The 25,501-nt window shown below is 45.2% G+C and overlaps 1 protein-coding gene across 9 annotated transcripts in view; it reads right to left on the reverse strand.

Moving 5' to 3' along the window:
• The window catches only part of dock4b (dedicator of cytokinesis 4b), a 109,505-nt gene that overhangs the window by 41,288 nt on the left and 42,716 nt on the right, over nucleotides 1–25,501 (reverse strand). For all 9 annotated transcript variants that reach the window (XM_030113825.1, XM_030113822.1, XM_030113819.1 and 6 more), the window contains exons 9-23: nucleotides 21,669–21,750; nucleotides 21,491–21,551; nucleotides 21,266–21,398; nucleotides 20,050–20,138; nucleotides 15,384–15,509; nucleotides 11,337–11,461; nucleotides 10,754–10,916; nucleotides 8,452–8,558; nucleotides 6,723–6,876; nucleotides 5,627–5,724; nucleotides 5,345–5,428; nucleotides 4,429–4,529; nucleotides 3,551–3,632; nucleotides 1,697–1,867; nucleotides 86–278 (exon numbers count right to left, since the gene is read on the reverse strand). In XM_030113825.1, coding sequence (XP_029969685.1) covers nucleotides 86–278; nucleotides 1,697–1,867; nucleotides 3,551–3,632; nucleotides 4,429–4,529; nucleotides 5,345–5,428; nucleotides 5,627–5,724; nucleotides 6,723–6,876; nucleotides 8,452–8,558; nucleotides 10,754–10,916; nucleotides 11,337–11,461; nucleotides 15,384–15,509; nucleotides 20,050–20,138; nucleotides 21,266–21,398; nucleotides 21,491–21,551; nucleotides 21,669–21,750 — 1,769 coding nt within the window. The remainder of the gene's footprint in view (nucleotides 1–85; nucleotides 279–1,696; nucleotides 1,868–3,550; nucleotides 3,633–4,428; nucleotides 4,530–5,344; nucleotides 5,429–5,626; nucleotides 5,725–6,722; nucleotides 6,877–8,451; nucleotides 8,559–10,753; nucleotides 10,917–11,336; nucleotides 11,462–15,383; nucleotides 15,510–20,049; nucleotides 20,139–21,265; nucleotides 21,399–21,490; nucleotides 21,552–21,668; nucleotides 21,751–25,501) is intronic.

Here is a 25,501-nt window from a genome sequence, read left to right on the forward strand (position 1 = left end):
TTTACCGTGGAGCAGCAGTTTGCTAAGTTGCGTTCTCGATATTCACACAGAAACTGTGCGTCGGCCTACGCGAGCGAGTCTTTACCCGGGTTAATGTAAAGCTGGCTCTCCACAGTCTTGGCGATGCACTGCAGCTTGACGGCCTCCAGGGGGCAGTCGGCGTGGATCGCGGCCGGCAGGCTGCCCAGCGTCTCCCTGACGAAGCCGGCCACCTCGCGGATGGTGAAGATCTTCAGCAGCTCGCTGTAAATTGCGGGAAACGTCCGCAGGAACACCGCCTGGGACGAGGGGGGGGGGCAAACAGACACAACCGATTAGCGTCAAAAAGAGGAAAAACTGAGCTGCAAGTATTGAAGACGAGAGCATTTTAGGATATGAATATGCATGAATGTGGTTTATTGTAAACAAGGTGGTCTCCTGGTGCACAATAAAAGCCTGAACAATGCAGAAATTCTGTTAAAGTGCATGAGAACAGACAAACAACACTATATTTAAACTCTGTACGAGGAGAGGTTTCCTGGAGAAAACAAGAGTAAATGGTGGACTGGATGAGGCTGGTTCTCTGGCAGGTGGGGATTATGCGGATTACAATGGCGGTCTGCTGGGATTGCTGTCCATCACTCGTTCGCATCTCGCTGTCAGAGGATTCTTCTCGCTGTCAAGTCGTGTCAGATTCTCGTTGCGCTCTTGAAACATGAAGATGGCTGAAAACTGGAGCAGTGTCCCTTTGTGTGTTCGTCTGTGTTTGCTATTGTTATTATTTTCCAGGGAACAACTGAAAATAGCCAGAAAACAGAACTATATCTTGGGAAGTGTTGAAAATAATCATTTATTTTGAGGACTGACCTCTTTAAATGGAGTGATGTGGTATGCGAGAATCATCATTAATCAATCAGCTTTAGATTGTTGTCAAGGTTTTTTTAACATAGTGTTGCTTAGGGTACAGTATTTCTTTAAAATAATGCACATCATCAAAAGATGAACTTTTAGGTGATTTGTTGACTGTAAAGTACACCCAAGTGTGGATATTTGTAACTGTGTTTGACAGGCTGCATCCTGCCTTTGCACACAGTCAGCTGAGACCAACAATTTGATCATTTGTTGAGACGATTGACGGATAAAAGGAAAAACAACCACAACTATTTTCCCTAATAAAAAAAAAAAGGCTCAGGGTCCTTCTGTGTGTGGTGAGAAAATAATGAAATCCTCAAGGATGGGAGCATCATTCAAAGAGAGAAACATCAAACATGGCGCACAGGGAAGCATAAATCCACACAGTAGGCAAAAAAAAAAGCAGGCATTTTTCCACAACTGTGTACAAATACACAGCTACACACATGCTTGTGTTTCCTGGTGTGTAATTAGGATTATCTTTGGTGTCTTTAGCTCGTTTAGCTCGGTCCTTTTTGAAAATCTGTGAAGGCGGCCGCCCCGCTGTGCGGCCCTCCCACCGGAAAAGGGAAACGCTGCCACAGAAATTCCTCCTCTGCCTCCGCAGCCTCTGGCAGTGTGAAATTCAATTACAGCCAATTTTTCACCTATCACAACTGCATTAAGAAGAGTCCTGGAGGAAGAAGGCATGTTGTGGGGCACAATCGTCAACAGCCACAGCTTTAAACACTGGCAGGGAGGTGACGATAACACTTCCAGAGGAGTTCATGCTCCTTGTAGATGTCTGAGAGGCAAATCCACGCACCTGCGTCTGTGCGACGGGGCTAGTGCCTTTATTCTCCTGCGAGAGGAAGAAGCGGATGGACATGAAGAGCTCGTGGATGCAGACCCGGAACTCCTCCTCGTTCTGGCCCCCCGTGGCCAGAGAGAAGAGCCGGCGAGACTGGATGATGTACTTGAAGATGTACTCGCTGGCCTGGAGGACAGAGCAGACAACCATTTGTCATTCGTGGGGTAATGAAAAGTCACATACATACTAATTCCCCTCTGATGAGAGCAGTGAAAGGACACTGTGATGTTCAATCTGGCTCTCATCTATTTAATCTCAAGTTTAGGTTTTATAGTTTACAATTATCTTGTTTAAAAGTATATACAGATGAAGTTAAGTTAAGCTGATTCAATTAATTTAAGATAAATAAAAGTACAATATGTAATATTTTGTTAAAAGTCAATTAATATAACCTCGATTAATGAGCAGACTGAGACAACAATCTCAAAGACTTAAGCGACATGTTGCAATTTGTGTAGTCCTGCGCTACAAGTTTGCACCACTAGGTGGTGTATTGAGCCACAGCAACAAAAGCTCAGCTGCGACAACAGTATTCCAGTCTACATGTTATACAATACAATTACATAATTTACTCGCTTGAGTGAGGTTGAAGTTTAGTAATAACACACACAGAAAGAGCCATAACTCGGACTGGCACTAAAATGACTCAACATCGCCACCCAGTGGACATCAGAGGAAATACTTATCTTACATTTTTGCTCTTTAATGGAGAAGTCAATTTATAGTACTAATTTATAGTAATTGCAGCTATATTTATAATTTTTTTTTTCCCCATTAGGCATACTCTCATATTTATTATAACACTGAAATAACTTCATGGAGCAACAGAGGGACATGCTCTGAAAGAAATAATCACAATGATCAAGTAGATGTTTTTATGTTAAGCAAAATGTAAAGAAGGCTGCTTCTCTGCAAAAGAAACTGAAATGGAAAGTGAATAAACATGCTTCTTGAACTCCATTTCACTCCATTTTGAATATTTATATGCAAAGGAAATAGATCTTTTAAAGAGCAATGTTACGGCTTCACTGCATGTGTTGTATGATAATAAGCAATTATTTTTGGTGCCCATATGAGAACACATGTATATATGCACAGACTACAGTTCCATTAGTTTCTCTGGTTGATTTATTTTTTATGACACATGACAAAAACACAGCAAGCAATCACTTAATGTAAACGCTTTTATTCATTTCAATCAGGATGCAGTGGTTTGACTGATCAGCTTTAGTTTTTATTAAGCATATATTGCAGACTGAGCTCAGTAAAGCCACGTCACAAGACAGCTGCATTAAAAAAAAAAAAAAAAAAGCTTGTCAAACGCCATCCTGGAGATCACTTGTGAACGAAAACGCTGCAAACAAGTCCGCAGTACATCCCTCATTTATTATTTACTGCACGACACGCGAGCATTTGCTGCTGGTGCGGAACGTATTCTGCGAATGATAAATGGGAAGCCATAGTTCAGGATACGGCCCCTCACTGACAGTGGATCTGCATGAGTCATTAGAATAATGCGATGTGGATTCCCAACACCAGAGGTTTCTTGCTGATTAAAATTGCATGCAGCATAATCGAGAGAGGAGGGGAAAAAGACGAATGATGTATTCGCCGCTGATGGGGAGATAAATTAGCGGGAGCGGCAGTCAGGGGGAGCGAGTTTGTTTGTTTGCGTTCCTGGGCGGATGTGTGTGGAGGCTCTAATTGCAGCTGTGTGGAAATGTAGGTGAAAAAAAAAAAAAAAAAATAGAGCGAGAGAGAAGAGTGGAGCTGGAGAACAGGAGTGTGTCTGTCTGTGGAAAGCCTCACCTTGAGCACCTGCTGGATGTGCTCCTGATGCTCTGCATCGACAATGCGGTCCACGTACCACTTCAGCACTTTGATCAGGTCCCTGGAGAAAACACACACACACACACACGCACACACACACACACAGTATCCCCATTTATCCCTCGTGGTATTGCTTCTCTTGCCGGATATACAGATGAGGCAATGCTGAGTTCTAACATGCAACACTCCATCACACATTCGTATATTTTATCAATGGAGCTGATCTGAATGCTGCAGTTTGGAGGGGCGACCTCAGGAAGACCCAGAAAGTTCATCTGGACACCCAGCAAAAAAAAAAAAAAAAAGAAAAAAAAACCTCAACATACTTTATTCAATGTCTTAGATGTTGGGTGGTTTGTTCACTTTCACAATAAAATTAAAGCTTTGTGAAGAATAAAGCGAATTAATTAAAATGTCACACGACTGATGAAAGCAGATCACAGGTTTGAGAGTTGAAGAGGCACACGTGTGTGCATGAAAAGAATTAAAAAAAAGAAAACGGCGCGATCTCAGATGCAGAGAGCGTGAAGAAGGCAGTCGGTGAGAAAAGCAGGTTGTGAATATGTGAATCAGTGCATGTGTGTGACTGCATGTGATGGATGGAAGTGGGAAAATGTAAAGTGGAATAAAAAAAAATCCAACTATGGCACAATTCTAAATTCCACTTTCAACAGCCAGGGGGCACTATAACCATTTAATTCACTCCTCTGGCTGAGTCGGAGCAGAGCTGAGGAGGGCTTCTGCACCTGCCTGCTCACGTGACGCCACATGAAAACACAATGTGCTGGTGAGGTTTCAGTGGTCTGCAGCGCGGAGCAGCTCCGTGTGTCGGAGACGACGGCTGAAACACGGCGCACCTGTAGGACAAAGCCCCGGCAAAGTGGCTCTCGATGTATGTGTCCATGACGGGCTTGAAGTGCTGGAATTTACTGTCCTGCAGGAGGTTGATGATGTGGACCTGGCAAAAAGAAGCAGATTAAGTTAAAAAAAAAAAATCCTTCAATATAAATCAATCTATTTGACAGGAAGTAGGTTCCAGGAGAAAAAAAAAAAAAATTGTTAGCAAAGACAGTTGATATTTGCTGGCAGTGGGATTCGAAAAACTAAATTTGTGATGATGAGCTTGCTTCCCTCCCCGTCACTGAGCCCTCCACGCGTGAAAATAAGTATTTACATACTGAGCCGTAGAAATCATCCAAAACAGAGATGCTGAAATCAGTTTGACAGTGTTGGCTCATGTTGCGCCACGTTTCCTCCCGTCGTGCAACAAACCGAATTTGTCCGGAACACAAAAAAGTCAAGTGGGCTCATCCAACTTGTTGGATTGATCTCGCAACGAGGGAAAACCCAACCTGATGGCTGCAGCGGCTCGCCGGAGCCTTTCATCATTGATAACGGCACGCTGAGAGGAGAAAGTGCGCTCGTGTGTCAGCGGGAGACTGATGGAGAAACGAGAGAGACACGCAGAAACAGAAGCGAGAGAGAGAGAGAGAGAGAGAGAGAGAGAGAGAGAGAGAGAGAGAGAGATCGATCTCCAGCCTCGCACTATCAGCCCAGTGCAGCATGACCAGGGTGAGATTGGTTCAGCGAGCTCTGAGGCGTTACATCGCTAAATCTCTCTCCAGCAGTTTGTGTTTCTTGTCTCTCGGTTTGACTGAAACACCATCAGATGGTGTGTGATAAACCAGGAGAAACACAGCACATAAAATAGAAAAAAAAAAAAAAAAAAGATCCCGGGACATGATCAAGCTATTACAGGGACGACGTGCTTACCAGAGAGTCGAAAACCTTGAGGCCGTATCTCTGGGAGCTCTCGTCCAAAATCCCGAAGAGAGTGTCCAGGGTGTCCTGCAGGAACTGAGAGGTGGAACACAATGAAAGGGGACTCTGGCTCAGAGCCGCAGCTTCAAATCAAGTTTTCCTCTCCGCTTTTTGGGCTTGCCCGGGCTCTCAAGTTGCATTTAAATTACACGCAAGTGAAATCAAATCAGAGCCAATCGATGCTCAGAATGCCAGAGAAGCAACTGAAGTCGAGGAATCTGATTGCGGCCCTACTTTGACAATCTCCGAGCCATCGATCTCCTTCAGCTTGGAGAGGCTGTCGTTGATCCTTTCGGGGTGGGCTCTCCACTTCAACAGGTCCAGCATATCGCCTTAAAAAAAAAAGAAAAAAGAAGAAGAATGAGCGGGAGACACCGGCCCGGCGAGAGAGGAGGCTCGCGGTAAACAGGAGTGACAGGCGCGAGCGATAAATACACGTCTCTTGTTTGTTTGTGTGGGGAAAAAAAAAAAAAAAAAAAAAAGTGGATTATGAGAGCAACATGCACCTCACATCACAAAGCATCATCACGCCCTTCAATTATCGTCTGAAAAGTCAAGCGGAGCCAAACAAATGATGACATTTTCAAGTGCTGCGGGATGAAGAAGATAAAAAGTCCCTCTTTTTTTTTAAGCCAGACTCCCCAGACATACACATGAATAAAACATAAGCTTCAAGAAGAAAGTCCTTTAGCTGTCTCTTCAGATTTTGTTCAACCTGAAGTGAATATTTTTGCAACTTGATGCAAATATTAGTAAAAGTGTGCGCCTGCTTTTACTGCTTTTGTTTATCTGAAAAATATGCACCAGATATGACCTTTTTTTTTTTCCTTCTTCTTCTTCCTTCTGTCAGTGTTACTCCAGCTAATTCGGTAACGTCAGATGCGCTCAGGAGACAAATAGTCTGACGCAAGTCAGCTTCGCCTGTAGCTTCTGCAGTCACCCGTCAACACGATGAGGTGAAAGCCGACTGACACTTTGCTGAAAACTTTTGAAAATATCCTAAATAGTGGAAGACACTGGTGAAGTTTACACTGTGCCTGTTTCAGTGGAGAACAGCGATGCTTCTATACATAAAAAGTGAATTTTCGATCTTCATCGATTCATGAGTAAGCTCCGCAGCTGCTTCCCGACATGCATATTCACGGAAACGTAGGAAAGGAAACATTTTCCCCTCAATTCTTCGGAAAGATCAAGAAAAAAATCTCCCGTCTTGGTGCTGCTTGCTGAACTGTGAAGGCTCGCCCGGATCAGACTGCGGAGCGCCGTACAACTCCAATTAAAACCGGAGCGGGAAAGCGGCCGAGAGTGTCGTCGCCCGAGTCCGGCTTACCGTTTTGTGTGAGCTTGGTGGAGCAGAGGAAGCTGGTGATCCAGAAAGACTCCTTGGTGCCTTTCAGCGTCTGATTGTTGGACGGGAGGTTGGCCTTGGTGAACGGCAGCTTCAGGTAGCGCGAGCAGTCGGCCAGGCTGGTGTTCTCCTCGCACTGAGAGGGAAAGGCACAGTGGGTGTTTCAGTAGGGGAGGGATAATGAGGGAATGCAACATCAACAGATTACTGAAATAATGCGTATTTGTCAGAAAGCCTCCTTCTATCAAGCTGTATAACCGAATACAAGAAGTGATATGAGGTAAATATGCAGTGAACAATCTGAACGACACAATTTGAGCCCAAACTGTGGTGCTAAGTTCTGTTACTTTTCACTAAACTCCTGTTTGCTGCAGCTCAAGTTGAGTTTGCGATGCACTCGCTTCCCAAAATAAAAACTACCTCAGTTGTTTTGCTGTTCTTGCCGTCATTAGTTGGTAGATCCACTTCTAAAAGCATCGCCCTCCGTCTAAATTATGCAAATTCAGCCAACTTAATGAGCGAATCAGTCAACAGACTGACCCACACAGTGGGAATTACCACTCCAGCAGCCACACTACATTATACACGTATGATAAGATGCTTATTTAATGCTATTAGACAAGTCCCCCGGTCCACCAGAACGACAAACCGACAGGAGCCACAGTGGCTCTGTTATGTTGGGGGTTTAATGTGCAGCACTAATGCACAGCTGAGACTGTTTGAGTTCCAAAGCCACCACGCAGTTTGGACTGATTCTTCTTCTGTGTCTATTTTGGGTGTGAGGAGAAACTAGGCCATGCCACTTTCATTGAGCTTTTCAGCGACTTCCATCTGGCGTTGCCCCTCCGACGGCGCGAGGCGCCGAAGGACGACCTCGGAAACTGGCAAGCTATAGATCTGGGATTTTACCCTGATCAGACAATAAAGAAATAAAGAGGTGGATTTAAAAAAAAAAAAAAACTGATTTCATCACTTCTCTCTCAGTCAGTAAAATTTAAGAATGTTTCAGAGTTGGAGGCTGACGTCCACACCCTTCGTCTGCAGCCGAGGGAAGGCGTGCACTCTGCAATTATTCTGAATCACACCCACGGCGGCCCTGCAGGGGCTTTCAACTTGGCAATTCTGCTCACTTTATTTGTCCTTTGATGTGTCAAACACATGCGAGAAGACAGAGTGCAGAGGGAGCGGACATCCAGGTCATGCTGAACAGGGAGGCGTGGATGAGGCTCGCTCCTGTTTACTTCGACTCCGCAGCTTGACAGTGTCACGTAAGTGGACATTACTCATCTGCCCGTCGACTTGTAATGGAGCGATGCGAGCGGGACGGCGAGATAATGACTGCGTTTTACCGTCCGCGGGGAATGATTCACGTAATCATACACGGGATGTAATCTCATTAGAGGTACTCTTGGCAACACCTGTGCAAATCATGGAGTTGAGGTCTGTGGGACGAATTTCGCCGTTGAGATTTTCTAATAAAAGCAAAAACAATCAAATCGGAGCCTTGTGCAGAAATCCTTTTTCGATATTGCCGTTTTTCTTCCGGCTTCCATCCAGTCGTGGACTTAATTACAAAAAGATGATTATTTCTTGGAGAACAACGTCCAAGAGCCGCACTGTTGCCAAGAACACAAACGCCCTGCCAAGGACACTCGCAGATCCCGATCCATGTCTCACAGTGGAGTCTTGGTGGAGGGTACTGGGGTCTTACCTTATGGATAATGAGCTCATGGGTGCCATCTGGCAGAGTCCTGCCATCCTCCTGCATCAGAGGAACAAAGGAGTAGCCGAACAGTTTCTTCTCTCCCTTGTCTTTAGCTGTCAAACAACAACACACGGGACACGCTTTTCAGTCCAAAATAGGCGAGCAGAGGCTGCAGCTAAACACTAAATAAACAGTTTTTATATGGAGGGTGAAATAAGGAGCAGCAGAAAATTAAGACAATCAAAAGGAAAACTCAATTCAGTTATCTCATTTTCTCTTGTTGTCGTAGGAATTACAACCTCTGGTTGGATTTATGCGACTGATCTGAGACTCCCTGTAAAATTACGCAACAGCTGAACAAATCTGTATATATTACACACATTCCTGATTCCATTATGTGTATTTCTCTTTGATTATTTTCAAGAAATCATTTCATTTGTTTTTGCAAATACATCAATGTTTTTTTTCTATTACAGAATGCAATGCAAATGTGATAAAAAAATAAAGTCAGCTTATTGGATTTGTCTCATCACATCAGTCTAAGGACACCATTGTGAAGTCAGGTTGAACTGAGGTGAATTAACTTCTCTTACATCACAGCCACTGATAAAATCCCGCACCGACAACTTCTTCAGATACTTATAAGTCGCTCTTCGAGGGCCCGATTATTGTGCGCCGCTGCGATTTGAAATGCAACTTTCTGAAAGCTCTGGGCTTCATTTGCATTATGAACACATGTAACCTGATTTATCTGCTGCCTTAGCTGTAAAGTGCTAATGTGCACACAGCGGGAAGTTAAAAGCCGAGCACGCAGAGCGTTTCTATTTCCTTTCTCCGCAACACCAGAGATTCATTTTGGCAGCTCTTGCCAGTCGCGTGTGTGTGTGTGTGTGTGTGTGTGTGTGTGTGTGTGTGTGTGTGCACGCATGTGCTCACTCAGCTGAAGTGTGTTCATAAGACACATTTCGACAGAAAATACACGGACTGAAGTGGAGAGCGTCAGGCTAAATTAAAACACACCAGCTTTAATTAAAACAAAGCAATCTGGTTACAAATGAAATAATCAAAAACTACAAACAAGACAAAACCAAAACAACAATTAAGACTGTATTAGATTGCAATTTTAATATTTCTAACACTGCAGCTGTGGATATAAATAAATGGATTTTATCACACTGATAGATCAAATCTGCTGTGATTTCCTTTTCATTCTGTGGAAGTTCAGGCTTAACAAACTTGTACAGGTTTTATTGAGTGTGGGATCCCATGTGGACAGGTTTTCCACATCCATAAGTCCTTCGAGCTGCAGGCAGCGGGGGATTAGGGCAGACTGAATAGGCGCTACGTGAAAAGCAGGCTTAGCTAAGCTTGGCAGACCAGGTAGAGATGGATGGATCCTATATTTCGGCGCAGCTCCACCAGGTACACTAAGCCATTATTTACGACAACGGAGGGCTTACTGGGATTTAAAACTGCAATGAAAGGGTCGTGTTTTTCAAGCGCGAAGTCAGTTCCCTCAGACAGCGGCAGCAATAATCAGCTGACGACGTAACGTGACGCTCGCCACTAACACGTTTCCATTTGCCGCCGCTTCAGCAATGAGTGCAGACACGAGTTACATTCGGGGGAGTGGGGGGAAAAAGAAGAGCTTTCAATTTTGTCCTAATTGAAAATGAGTGTCTCTGCAAATCATATTTTTACAGGCAAGTTGTCCCGGAGTCTGCGAGTTCTAATCGTACATGTAATATAGCCCCCTCAGTTTGGTGTCACCACAGGCCTAAATTGGGACCTTAATAGGCAGCCCTTGGGTGGCGATGCTCGCACTGCCAGCAGTAATAAGGCTACTATATCTACTGCACACAGCCACATGGCCTCTCAGCCTGGCATAATAATATCTGCTTGTTATGAGGGGAGAGGCTCTGCCGTCTCCCCGCTGCCCGGATAGACGGCGCGAGGAGAGCGGAGGCAATATTTTGGCCATAATTAAAGTTTTGCCTCATTATGAAATGAGAAGTTGGACAAACTCATCTCATTACAAAAAGTGCTTGTGTGTTTGGACACCGCTCTCTTCGCAGCCACGTGAACGGCTGCACTTTCAGACGGCGAGCCGGTCATTATCCCCAGGTAATCGTGTAATTTTCGGGATTCGCGGTGATCACTGCGGCAGACTGCGGGATGACAGCCCTTCGCTTTCAACCTCCCTGTAATTGACTGCACCTTTCGGCATTCACACTCCCAGGTGGCGGCGCGTTAGAACCCCGGACGAATAAAGGTCCCCCCCCCCCCCAATAACGAGGTCCGCACTCACTGGAGCAGTGTCGGAACTCGAAGCGGACGTGTGATCCCCGGAACATGTCGACAGGTATGGGCAGCTTGATCTGCTCCGCCCAGCGGGGGCTGTTGTTGTGGTACAGCACCAGGGAGTGGTACTCGTCCCCGCCAGGCTCACCTGAGCCGGCGGCCACGTGACTCTGGAAGGCAGACAGAGGAGAAAATGAGTTCAAGCCAAGATCAGAAAGACAGCTTAGAAAGGAAAAAAAAAACCCCAAAGGTTTGTAAACAGCCAAACAAGTGAGCAGACGCAGGTTTACGTGTGTGTTTGTGTTTGTTTGAGGGTTTCTATGCCGTGTGGTGGTGACGGCGACGGTGTCAGCAGGGTTATATTTGACTCTCTGCTCTGTCCAAAGCCACAGCGGCGCAGAAAACCACAGAGGCAGACTGCGCTGCACCAGAAACCGGCAACACACTGGAGAGACGCTCAGCTCTCATCTGGGTCAGCAACGTTTCAAAATGAGGAGTTTTGCTCCAAAATGAGACACCCACTGTTAAGAAAAAAAACAGGGTTGGGCAGGCACTTGTTATTTAACGCTGGATCCTCTATTTATCTTTACCTTGAGGATCTGGCCATCGATATCCAGCACGTAGACGGTGATCTCGACATTCCGGGCCACGCTCTTCCCGCCCTTCTCAAACTCTCCTTTTTCCAGCGTGATGTAAAGGTCGTTCCTCATCTCTCCTGCAGAAACAGGAGGGCGAAAAAGGCAACAGGGCATTGATTATGCATATAAGGAAGCAATATTAACGACCCCTCAGCAGATTTTTCCTTTTTTTTTTTTATGGCGTAATCCTTCATGGCAGGGGTTGAGAGCATTTACATAACAGACACGGATACAAGCCTGATTTACGAGGCGACTGGAAACACAAAAATGTGCAATCAAGCTCAAAACAAAGGTCTTATTGTCAAGAAGCAATTAAAACAGTTAATTTACAAAATAAACAAGATCAGGGATGTCAAACACAATTTAATTCAAGGCCTCGTAAAGCACAATTCATCTGGAGCCGGTCAAATAGTGCCATAACAACCTTTAAATTTACATTTTTAAAGTATTTCTTTGTTTTGGCACAATTTTACAAAACATCTAACTCGCAAACCTTCTCTTCCACCTTCTGTTACAACCCACAGAAACACTCAGGAAAAGTAATCGAATATAACAGGTCTTCCTGTTCCACATGTAGCCGAATGCACAGCGTCGAAATGTGCATTTACAACCTCCTGCAAATAAGAGCAAAGCAGCCTGGGTAAGAAAAAAAAAAAAAAAAAAAAAAAGTAAAAGGAAGAGTCTGACTGCAATGAAGCTGTGATCTGACAGACTGTAAAAATGCTCCGGCTTGATAACCACAGTCAGTATGAGAGCGTGTGCGCTCATCATATCTCTATCACTGGGGTCAAAATTGATTTTCTGCTTGTAATGACAGTAACCATGGCAACAAGGGGGGGGGCATACCTTAGACAGGCACTGGTATGCACACACAAAGAGAGCTGAAAGTGGACACACACACACTCACTCGCATGCACACACACAGAGAGGGGCAGTATTTTTTTTTGGAATACAATAGGAAGGAGAGAAGTCCAAGGGTGAAAAAAGACCATGTGTGTGTGTGTGTGTGTGTGTGTGTGTGTGCGACAAAAATCAGGGAAAATATACAGTCAGATAGAAAACCAGAATAAAGGTAAGGGGTTTAAAAAAAAAAAAAGAGAGAGAGAGAGAAGGAGAGGCCATTCTCTTTGCCCAAGGGCAGACTTACACGAGCAGAAAGAGCGAGAGCACTCGGCTTTAAGGGTTTGGAGCCAGACGAAGACAAAGAAAAGAGACGGTGAACATAAATTTGTGTTAGTGAGGCGCTTGGGGGGCCCGCAGTCTGCGGGTTTTATTATCCTGTGCGACCAGACAACACACTGCAGCGCGCTCATTTAAGGAAATCAGCTGATCCGCCACAAAAAATGCAGTCCCCCGATGTCAGAAATTAAAAGCTGAATCCAACGGCGCTTCCACCCTCTTCTCTTACACGTAAATATCAAAATGTACATTTCCCAGTCCCTCGTTTCATTGTACATTCAAGTGGTTGTGCATACGTTACCACGGCAACAAGACCTCATCCATCTACGTTGGGAGGAGGGGGTCCTCTGCAGGGGTTTATCTCAGTTCGAGGAACCGCTGTCTAAGTGACGCCTATCTACTTGAACCAGTTTTATTTTCTCATTTCTTCTGAGGGCACCCTTAGGTGGGATTTAGCTATAAATATCAAATCATGCGATCAGCCGGGATGCTCGGTGTTACCAAGTCAAATACAACACCTCCTCGAGGTATTTGGAGACAGGGCAACATGCGTAGATTGGCTAAAAATGCATCAAATACATTATCTGATGCTCCAAAAAGGGATCATGTAATGAATACACTTTAGACAGAAATCCCTCAAATTTGTATTTTTTTTTTTGGACTCCCATCTGCAGCCTAAGAAGCTGCTTCTGATATTCAAGGAAAGACATTAAGCACATGGGTTAAATGGTTTAATGGAAGATGAATGAGGGAAGAAGTGGGTAAGGTGATGCTCCACAGTGAGGGCCTTCATTTGGATGAGCCAGCTGTGACCTTCCTGCACGCAGTTTGCAGACCCTGGACATCGATGTTTACGTGGTCCTAAGTGTCCATTTCTGCCGTAAGGACCTCTTGACCTGGGCAGGATGTGTGCATCCTCGAGATCACAGCGCGCTCGCTCCAGGGGCTCGGAGCTCTCAACACCATTATCCATTGTTCGGGGATTGGATGGTTGGATGGAGGAGCAGAAAAATGATGAGGAAGTCAGAAATGAACAGAAACAGAAAACGAGACAGTGAGACGACAGCGAACCATTCCGCGCCGCTTTCGAGAACGTCAGCTCATATTTATAGATGCCTGTTTTGATCATGCAAAAGCTAATTATAGACTGTGTGTTTCTTTCTGGTAGAGCAGAATTTAGAGTATCATGCTGATATGTTATACAGAAAATAAAAACATTGCCGACTGTGAGCTGGACCTACTGAAAAGCCGAACAATAAGAGAAAAAAAAAACTCAACTCTACAAGGCTGTTTTTAACTAGTCAGCCACTACCCACTTAGAAAATCTTTTTCTTTTTTTAACTAAAAAACATTTTGCGCTGATCAAAGGTTACATTCCTGAAAAAAAGGGGAAAAAAATCTTTTAAAGGTTTCAGAATCTGTGGTTCAGACACAGTGAGAGGTCAATTTCATTTTATCAATTAAAAAAAAATTGTGAGAAAATGATTGATGTTTTGTTGAAAAGCATTTTGATTGCAGGCTCGGGCTTTTAATGGAACAACACTTGGGATGAACTGCGTTTGAAGAGAGGGAAAAATCTTTTAAAGTCCCTTCATACAGTTAGGAACTATTAACGCAGCTCATTATGAGGTTTTCCAAAACATCCACATAATCAACTGAAGTCTTGTGAAGGCTGAGCTTTTCAAACCGTTCTTCACAGGAATCTCAAGCTGAATGAACTACACAGGGATGAACTATTTCAGGAATAAGTTGGACAGTTACAGGGGAAATCTGACACAAACTAAAGCAGACGCACACATTAAAGCATGAGCATCACACACAGAAGTGTTTGTAAAAAGGTGAAAAGAGTCTGAAGGTGTATTGTGCTTTAAAAAGTGTCTTTCCTGAGTTGACAGGAAGAAAATTGTTTTATTCTGAATGCAAACCCAAAGCATATTGATGAATATTTTACCAAATGGCACAAAAGTAGTCCAACCGTTCTGATCATGTTTCACAATGTCGGCGAAAAAGCTTCTTTCTTCTACTTTTTTTTTCCAATTGAGAACGCAGCTGTTTGCCGTCAGTCCTGGACTGTATCACAGCTGCTGCTGACAATATGTGTACTTATCAATTTTTCTAAGAAGAGAAGCGGCTCGAAACTGTAAGAAGTAATGACAGATGGCACTCTGATGTTCGCAATATTATTAAATGATACATCTGGTGCAAGACGATAAATGTGCAATATAAGTAAAATGGCAACAAATATTTAATAAAACACAAACTTATCCATGAATATTCTCAAATATTTACATTTATTTATCAGAAAATGAGTATAAATATGGATTAGTACTATCAAAAGATGAAGCAAGTCCTTTGCACCACTTGCAGGATTACATGCTGCTGAAGTGGCGAACGTAATGGACGAGGCAGCGCTTCACGCTCGCGCTGGCATTTTCAACAAGGCAGCAGAGGACGTAAACAAATCAGCATAACTTCTACAGCAGCTGAGCTAAATGAATGCAAAATGAATCGTGCTGAATTACCGGCGCCTCTGAAATGCATAAAAGAGCTGCTCTTATTTTCTCCACGATGCACGTCAGCGGCGCTGAGCCGCTGCTGAGGCCCGACGCGCTCTGCGTTTGGTCAGCTCGCAGGTCTGTGGTTTCTCTGCGTTCACACTTCAATCAGACTTTGAACAAACTGCATCAAACAAACAAGGCCCGCTTTCCAAGTGGAGTCGGCCCCCGCTTGTTTGGCGAGGAAATGGACTTCCGCAGCGCAGCGATCAGACAGTGTAAACACAGCCCGGAGTCCGTGAACGCATCAGCGACGTCTTCCTACCTGGCATGATGATATCGGAGAAGCCCAGCTTCCTGGTGATGGAGACGCCCCGGGTGAAGAGGACCATGTACTCCCGCCTCAGCTGCTCGATGTCGCCGTGGAGGAGCTGCAGAGCCACGGCCAAGCCTGAAAATCCAATCACAATTATTCAAACATCACGCTGTCATACACTTTACTCTGCCTTGTTTTTGTTTTTTGTTTTTTTTTTTTTCAATTCTGTCTCTCAGTCCTTACCAAAGCCACTCAATAAAAAGCTCAAAATATAGCCATATTCCCCACGCTACAAACAGGAAGAAAAAAAAAGAAAAAAGTATCCGCAAGGGCACAGTGCAAGTTTTATTACAGCTGCATGACCTCAGAAACCAGACGACTGCAGTTTCACCTGCCAACAGCAACACTTGCGTGTACGGAAAGCAAGCAGACACCCACAGATTTATCAAAAAAAACAAAAAAAAAAACAGCTTGTGACTCATCCTACAGCTCATTTTTATTATGAAATGAAGAAATTCTACATGAAGGCTGTCGTCTAAAATCAATACCCTTTATGCAACAGCTCCAAATGTCAGCAGCTCTAAATTAAAACACCGGCTTGTGTTTGGAGCTGAAACGGCGTCGCCTTGACCGCTGTCCATGGTCCCAGCGAAGAGAGGCTCGTCCGTAAACAGCTAAACAACAAGAGTCGGTGCCAGAGACGGGATGATGATGATTATTATCGCCGTGGATGTTTTTAGGGAAGTCGGGCGGCGGTGGTGAAACGGTTCATTAGCTGTAAGAGGTTTCAGTCGCAGAGTCAACAACTGGACGTGACTTGTTTGCGGACCTGGCGTCGACACGCTCGACTGCAGCAACACGCAAAAGGCACCGAGCAGGAAGGGAAGCTCAGGCTGGAGTAACATGTTTTTTAAACCCTGATGCATTGTGATCGAGTGATATTTAAAAGGTTTACAAGGACGACGCAGACACAAACACGAACGGTAGTTGAATAAAACTCAATGTCAGGTCCATTCTCGGCATTTTATTTAACTCTACGGCACGCAGCGCTCTTCACAAAAAACACCAGGAACATGAAAACCGCCTTCACACAGACGGACAAACAAATTCAAGGAAACAGGAATCGTCACCCCGGTAACTGAAAAGACGGCTGCGTCTGCTTCTTGTTGTCTACACCGAAGATTATGAAAAGTGTGACAGAAATAAATGGCCTCAACAAAGAGTGAAAAGCCTGTGGGAGGAAACAGACCAGCCAGGCTGGGTTATTTTAGATCACGCAATGCGTAGCAAGTTACGTAGCCGTATGGCCAATGCGAGCAGGACCGATTTTACTGTGCAGGACACAAACCTTTCGTCAGTTCATCCATTCGGTAAGAGAGCAGTTTGCTGTTGTCATGCAGTTAAAGTCACTGTCGCGAAACTTATATAAACTGCATGGACTTAAGAACCTCAATCCACAACAAGCACACAGTGAGTGTGTGGAGGCAACATGCAGCAGCGATGCAGTGCAGTTTGGCTCGGAGATGTTCTGCGTTGCCTCTACAAACACAGCCGCCCTCCTACAATCAGTGTTTTCATTATCACAGCTTGAGTAAGTACAGTAGCTGCCTCAGAGCAAAACGTTTCAAGGCCGTAATGTGCGGGGTCTGGATGTTCTGCCTCCAACTGGAATCTGCTTCCTCTCGCTATCGAAATACAGTTTTGCTATCTTAACATATAGAAATAACTGCAAAGCGTCCTCTGGTCTGAAATACAGTGCTTATCATGACTGTGATCGCCGTGGCTCCAAACCTTGCAGGGAACTGAAAGCAGAGCCCCCATGCCTAATGTGCGTGTCCCTTAAAGTGAACAGAGCCTTTACAAACACAGCGTGGCTCTGAAAATCTATGACAGGTCCAAACTGCAACAAAACCGGCTTCATCACCAGTGTGTGGAGTGGCTGTTGCTGAGGCTGACAAAACCCAACCTCCGCTGGCCCCGGCCCACCAGGCCTGCCTCTTCACCAACTCAGAAAAGAAAAAAAAAAAAAAAAAACCCAAAACAAAACATTGGAGTTGTCGCAGCCTCTTCTGTCGCTGCCTACGCTCGCATGTGGAGGTGGGAGCTGATTTATCCACCTGACCTGACTCACACACTCACACACACGCGGCCAGATTCTTATGAAATCTCTTTTATGGATGGCTCAGTACGTGTAAACAAAACCACTATTGCCTCATCTTCTTTCCAATTTGATTACCCAGAAAGCACCTGTGAACCCAAAACACACAGGTATAAAAAAAAAAAATTTAAAAAATGGCCGTTAGGCTACATGCAAATGAACAAAATCTCTTCTTTCTTCTCTTTAAAAACAACAGACAGCCGGCTGTTCTTTACATTTTAAGGGCAATGCATTCATCTCTGCGTTTCTAATTGGCTGCTAATAAAAGACTCCTGGCACACTGCCATGCCTGTTTAACAGCAGAACGGCACGGCGAAGCAACCGGAGACTCACCGGGGTGCGCACGCGGAAAGACCGCCCACTGCACTCACAATGTAAACACATGCATGCATACCGTGCATGGAAATGCACGCTAAGTTACCTCACTTGGTTGCACACAAGCTTTAATTGGCCTCCCGACACTAAGTGTGTGCGTGGGTGTGTGTGTGTATACATATATATAGGAACAGGCTAGGAGGAAGACTTCAATAATTTCTCCATTTTTCATTTCTGTTATTGAATCTTGGCATGCGACTCAAGTCTTATCTATTCTGTAACGCCGCTGTGCCTTTTGGGAGGAATCGCCCTTTCAGATGAGCGTGCACCTTGTAAAATACGCTGCAGGAGTTGTTGCATATTCCTGCTTCGAATGCAGAGTGGGCTGAAAACAAGCGAAATCATCCAGGATGGGAAAACTGGAGGCAGTGTGGCTGCGGCCCGGAAAGGTTCCGCAGAATGTTTTGGCTATCTCTGAATTGCACGTGCGACTGGGTTGTGTTCACTCGCATGTGCGGCAACCCTGAAAGACGATATCAGGCTGTTTACAGCCGCTGCTGCCGCTGCTGCTGTCACCAGAGCTTTCAGCAGAACGTCAGGTGTGTGCGTGTGAAAGAAAGAATGTAATTAAAGAGATATACGATTAAAAAAAGAACCAATAGTAACACAATCCACGCAGTGTAAAAACGTCAAAGCTAATATAAATATAATTAACTCATCCAGTTGAGGCAGATGAACATACTCATAAGTCGGAGAAATTTAAATTATTTCCTCTACTTTGTGTTTAAAGAGCTTTTCTTTCATTCTGTAAGATCAATGTCAAATTGAGTTAAGTGGTATGAATGTAATTTTGGAACAAACTGCCTTGAATTACAGACGTCGGGATATTGTGACAAAAGACCTGCAGCTCTGCTCTAACGCACTTTGAAAGAAAAAGAGAAAGAAAAAAAAAAACAACGCATTGAAGCAAATCGGGCGTTCAGCCGGATCAATGCCTTCAACTGACAGCAGCTCGATAGCTCACATCCAAGTGTTTGTGATGAACTGCGCGCCGCGGCCAGAGACGGGAGTCGAATCCTTAGATTAATTCACGCGTGTGTTTATGATGTGTGATCCGATGAGCGCGCCAGCTGGGCGCGCATCATGCTGTCACATTAAAGCCTCAAGCGGACATTTCTATGGTTGAAAGGTTCTGGGGAGAAAAAAAAAAAAAACATGATGAAGTCCGACAACTCTCCTGCCAGCAACGCTCACACTTGATCAGCGACTCGTGACTGTTTCTGAAAGAGTTTACCAACTTGTAAAACAAGAAACAATCTCCGATGCTTCGCCACATACATTTCTGTCTATTTAATCACTTCATTCCAGAGTACTTCACGTATTCTCCAGCTGAGATTTCAGCTCAATGCTGCAGTTTCTGTTTGGAGTCGGCGCAGCGTGAACGGCGACAGACAGACAACAAAGACCGCGCTTAATGGTGTGTGTCACTCCGTTACATCACTGCGTCCCTCTGCGCTTATGCAAGATTATCCGGGATCATTCGCCATTCCGGAATCGTATGAATTCTTCTCGGCTAATTACTGGTCTTCTGAGGGCAGGTGGAAACAAGCGCTTACTCAGCCAGATCAGGCCCACGGATCCGTTACACTCCAGATTAACAGTTTCGTGCTCATGCAAACAAAGCTGCTCACGGTTTGTCATTTTTATGTCCTCTTGCTTGTTTTCAAAACCTTCTACATTCCATCAAAATAAAATTATCTAATTTTATGTTACTGAAACGGCTGAATTTCTTCTCATTTCATTCCAAACTCCCCAGAAATCTCACCGCATAACAAACTTTTTTCATGTGTCACATGCTTTTCTTTCTTTGACGTCTGAAGAACTCGGTGTTCTGCTTCTCCGCCGACCTGTTGCCACGGGAAACTGCTGATGCTGTTGTTCAGCGTGATGCAGATGCAGCTATTTATACTAACCATCCGAATGCATATGAGCCAGCAGGTTTCCTGCAGACACGAGCGTGCGGGTGCTGATCCGAGCCCTTAAAGAGGAACTTCGCTCCCACGTAAAACGCTGACCGGAAGATGACTACCGCATGGCAGGACAGCAATGATGCAACCGCGCTGCTAAACTTATCATCGATGCACAAAAAGGAAAGAAAAAGAAGCTAAATTTGTCAAGATGTCTGAGTGAGGTGCTTCTTACCAGTATTGGATCCAGACAGGTTGTATCTGGAATTGGCCTTTTTGATTATGTTCTCGTGGATTTGGTGCCATTCGCTCTCCGTGTTACACCTGGAACACAAAGAAGTATCTCTGAGGTTGGCTTCACGCATTACAGATTAATGCAGCAATCAGTGTTTCACTGGTTTGTAAAAATCTTGGACGATTTCAGATATTTGGACCAAAACAGCTTTACCATACTTTCCCATAATCCTCACTCCTTGTTAAATCCGCATCTCTTCTCCTTTGTTTTTCTGTACTCGATTTCTTGTCTGATGTAACATTTTCCTATAGTGACTGCACTCCTGCTCCAAAACAGCACTTAGGAAGATTTGAATCGGAAAGAAAGGTTATTTCAATGGCTTTAAATGTGGCAAATGACTGATCTACTGTGAATATTCTCAATAAAATGACTGGTGTTTACAGAAAACGATCCGCAAAAGACAAAATCCAGAGTTTTTTTTTTTTTTTCCAGGTGAGGATGATGGTTGAAAGCTGTCCTTCAAAATAACAGATTATTTTTCAGGTATTCTTCAGTCTTGTTGAATTTACCCTGATTACAAACAAGCCCCATTATTTATTCATTGCCTATTTCTCAACGCTGAACTAGGGCATGTCGGATTTGCAACGTCGCCTGTCTGGACCTAATTCTGAAAACATCCAGGTCAGAACTGCAATCCAAGTAAAACCTGCTTGGTGTTTGCTTCAGGTATAAAAGGAAAGTAGCAGTATTTTCTTCTGAGCTAAGTCTATTTGGCCAGTCAGTCTGATCCGGCAATAATTTAGGTCAAACGACTGTGTCAGCGGGAGCCGCTCTGCCCCTCGGGGCGTCGTGTGGACCATGTTGGACCACAGAACACATCCAGGCTGCAGGCGGTGAATTAAACTCTGAGCCTCTGAAGGACAGGAAAGGTGCATTTTGTGTGGAAATGTCCACATCAATTCTGCAGTATCGTTTAGTTAGGCTAACACTGCTTTGTTGCTTCAGTGCCGAGAGTTCAAGTCCTGCCTGAATGGAGACGGATTCACCTCTCCGATCTTCAGACGGCTTGTTTGCAGGCAGGCGTCTTTAGCGAGATTTTAACTACAATTGACTGAACAGAAAACCTTGACATTCACATTGGCTCAGATTGGAATGAAGAACCTGCCGCAAGTACAAAAAAATGTCGTTTGAACGCTTCTGCGTTGAACGTACTTACGCGTAAACCTTAAGCAGGTGGTCGTCCTTTGAGTCGGCGGTGAGAAGATCGGCGATGCTGACCACAGCACAGCCGAACGGCCTCCTGTACTGAACGCTGCACAGGTTCTTCTTCTCCCCAGCTCCCATCCTCCCTGCAAGCACACACAAAAGAGAAGCGTCCACACTGCAGGACTCTGAAAAAGCTCCATGCTGAAGAATGAAGAGGCTTCACCACTGCTCCCACCTATTCTTATGAAGTGAACGACGATGTAGACGTCTTTTCGTAGATCACTGCTCCCCAGATCCTGTAAGACATGCGACTGGGTTTTCAATATGACAGATCAGGACTTGAGTCAGCTTTACGTAGCTTTACATCACTTCCAGTTCGTCTTCTTGAAACAGAGTCGTGCATATCTACCCACCACAAACAGCGTGCACTGTCTCTCCGTCTTCTCCGGCGACTTGGGCAACCCGCTCTTATTCAGCCTGACAAAGAACCTTTCACTGCACGAGGGGAGACGAGAGAGCGAGAGGACGCACACGGAGATGAATGAGGTCAGGAGTGATGGCTGGGTGTCAGAGTAAACAACCGCATCCAAGCCACTGCTAACAGGAACAGAATAAAGATTAGAGGCGGTGTCATAAAGTGTCGGGCGCCGAGCGGCGGGCACTGGAGAAATCACTTCAAAGTTCAGACTTCACACCAAAAACTGTCTGAAAACCTTAAAACAGAATATGAGACAGGAGAAAGACAGACAGGGGGGGAAAAGCACACTCAGCTTGAATTACTGAGCCAAATCCCCAACACAGTACGTCTGTAAGATATCTGACAACAAGTGTATTCACACGTGGCTCCTTCATGGATGAATAAAAACACTTTTTTTTTTTTTTTTTGCATGCATTGATTCTCTCAGACATTTACTGGCTTACATATTGGACTGTCATAAAAATGGGTTACAAGCCGTCTCAATGTCAAAACTACCAAGCTGGCTGGCATGCCTGACCAGAATGAACTAAATGAGGTGAAAACAGGAAGAAAATGAAAAACAGAGCGGATTAAAGCTCCATGATGTAATTGTATTATTGTGAACTGTGCACTAATGAGATGGTTTGCCTTATTACTTATCCTGGCTGTTATGTTAAGCCGGTGCATGAAAACAAGTCGGCAGCCTACATAACCGTGCAAAAGCACACTTGAGAAAAGGCGACGCGAAAAGACTCAGAAGGTGCGACCAGGTCGGTGAACCGGAGCCAGAGAGCTAAAGAGAGGGGACATGAGCAGGAGAAATATCAAGTTCAGTGTGATACCTTTACCTAGATGATAAACTCTGATCAGAAATCATCATGTACTGCCGTGAACATTTCATGGAGATGACGGACACAAGTTTCCTGAACTATCACTGAATGTGTGAAAGAATCACCAGCCTGATAAACAGCTTATGGCTGTGGTGCCTATCCAACAACACAGTGACCAGGAGGACCATCGCGGCCACGACACTGGAGTCGTCAAGATGCCAGAAAAGTAAACACTGAATCAGGCTTTGCACTTATCATTAAAGCACTTAACTCTGAAAATCACGAGCCTGTACAAAAAGTTGAATTATCTCCTCAGATTATAAACTATGGCCTCAAATACCCCCAACTTTGTCTTTTGCAGGAAAATGAGAGAATGTGAGGCAAAGAGAAAGAAAAAAAAGAGAAAGGACAGACACTGATTGCCTTTTCATTCTCTTTGTACTTTGTCCTCTTTCTGTATCTCGCACACACGCTGGAAAAGAGCGGCGGCGGAGACATCCTGCTGGGCCCCTCTCATCCTGGCTGGCGAGCTGAGGGCTAATCCAGTTAGGTGACTTTCACAGTCCACCGATAAGCAGAGAGAAAAACCTTGTAATGCACCAGCGCCTGACAATGAGCCAAGCACGGGCTGCGGTCGGCCCCCATTCACAGGCGGGAAGGATCCACCCCAGCAGATCCTACAGAACCCAACGTCAAGCTGCACACAAGTACAACGGATTAGGGTGTTTCGCGATAGCTGGAGCAAGCTCAGAAGTTGCTATTTGTTGACAGCGATGTAAATAACTGTCTGCTTTTTGCACTGTAACTGTGAGCTTTGGATATGTGGGGCAGTAGGCGCCCGTGTTTGAATTAATTAAGCTCCTGATTATTAATTAAAGAAATGCTGATGATTTTTCAAACATGTATTCCTTCAGTAAAGTTTGCTTTTCCTCCGTCCTGTTGGAACGAGACAGTTGAAAGGTCGGTTTGATTTAGGGGAGGTCGCTCCTCATTAGCCGCTCTCGGTAACTTTCCAGGCCATTTATCGCGCCATATGGAGACGGATTCCTCTGCATTAGACATGAGACTTTGCGCACGCTTCTTCCCCAGCACTAATTAGCGCCCCATTGTCGGAAAACCCCAACCGCCAATTAACAACCGCTCCTGCAAAACACACGGGCGCGCGGGCTTCTCCCGTCTTCTGCACGCCGGTCCCACCGCCGCCTGGCAGCTGCAGCAGGCGACCGGCGTCCCCCAGCGGGACCTTATCTCCCTCTATCACCGCCCGCATTAACATAACATGAATGGTCGATTTCCTTCCCCTCTGGGCCTTCACCGAGCTCGCTATTCCCCACCTCCTGATATCGATGATTGCATTAGGAACTGTCCTCTCGCCCGATGAGTAGCGCAGGGATGGGAGGAGTTCAGTTAGTGAGCAACTAGCGTGTAAAATACTGGTTGAATTAACTACCACCGCTGCCTCCATCCTCATGGAGCATAAATTAACCAAGACGAGACACTGAGGCAGCCAGGAAATGAAGGACACGCAAGGGTATCCATCCCTCTGTCAAAAAAAAAAAAAAAAAAAAATCACTGAACTCAGCAGTAAAAAGGAAAAAAAAAAAAAAAAAAAGCACATAGAAATGTACAAATAATGTTCGGTGGACCGTGGCGTCCTTGTGAAGGGTGAGCAGAAGTCATATTCAAAGGAGGAGAATGCAAAAAATTGCGTGATGTGTGTGTTTTGAGAGGAACTAGAACTGCAAAATGAGCAGCAACATCGACACGACCGTGACACACTTGACCACTGCGTGTGTGTGTGTGCGTGTGTGTGTGTGTGTCCATGTGCATGCGTGAGAGCCTGACAAGGCGTCCCTGTGTAACACAAAGAAGCTGCCATGGTGCACAGGGGCGGCTGGTGTTGGCATGGTACTGAGACAACGGGTCAGACCCCCATCTGGTCCCACACACACACACACACACACAAACCCAGACACACAGCAGCACAGGGGGAAACAAAATGGCGTGCTGCCAGCCAGATTGTGCGAATGTGTGCGCCTGTTTATGTCTGTTAGCGGCGAGCGAGAGATGGCACTGGCCAGCTGCCACCGCGAGATTGTCCTGAAAGACAACTGATGCGCGGGAAAAGGAGACACAGCGGTAGAAGCGTTTGCCTAAACTCAAGAAGTCAGAAGGAAAACTGGAATTAGTTGATGTATGAGACAAGATAAGCTGCCTTTGGCGTGTCGCTTTCTGCCGCCGCCGTTTGCGCCGCCTGGACTTGGACTCTACTGAAGAGGACTCCATTCTGTTTCAGAGAGCGTCTCGTAAATCCACTTCAAATGCATGACAGAGCTCAAGGAGTCCAATTACTCGTACCTGGCTAAGGTACTCCATCGTTAAGAGTAGAGAAGATGGAAGAAAAGAGAAACACTTGGCGAGTGGGCGAGAGAAAAGTGGAACAAGATACGATGGCACTGGACACTAATGACCTTCCTTCATTTTATCAAACCCGACTCCGAATGCAGGACTAAAAAACAGACATGGGAGTGGCGTCTTATACTGACGCATACGAAAAATAAAATCCCATTCTGATGCCTGTGACGTGACCGTGCGGGGCGGCGAGCACCGTCGCACGGCTACGACTTGATCAGAAGAACTTTCAGCGCTCGTTCCTCGGCCCACTCGCTCTCCTCTGTCTCACTTGCTTGTGACACGAAATGGAACGTCTTGACTTTGAACTCTGAGACCGGGGAGTTTTAAACAGCCTCGTGTTTGGGCGACACCCCGTCGGGGGCGGGGCGGCGATGCGAGGGCAGCGCTCACGCTCCCGGCGTGACGGGGCCGTTTCATGTGGACGGCTCAGACGGTTTTAATACGAGAAAATAGCGCGGCCTCGCCCACTTTTATGTGTCCAAGCGCAGTTTAATAACCTGCTACATTTAATAAATCTTCATGAATATAATTAGGGCTGTCTTCG

This window comes from Salarias fasciatus, chromosome 17 (genome assembly GCF_902148845.1).
Source record: "Salarias fasciatus chromosome 17, fSalaFa1.1, whole genome shotgun sequence".
Taxonomy (NCBI): domain Eukaryota; kingdom Metazoa; phylum Chordata; class Actinopteri; order Blenniiformes; family Blenniidae; genus Salarias; species Salarias fasciatus.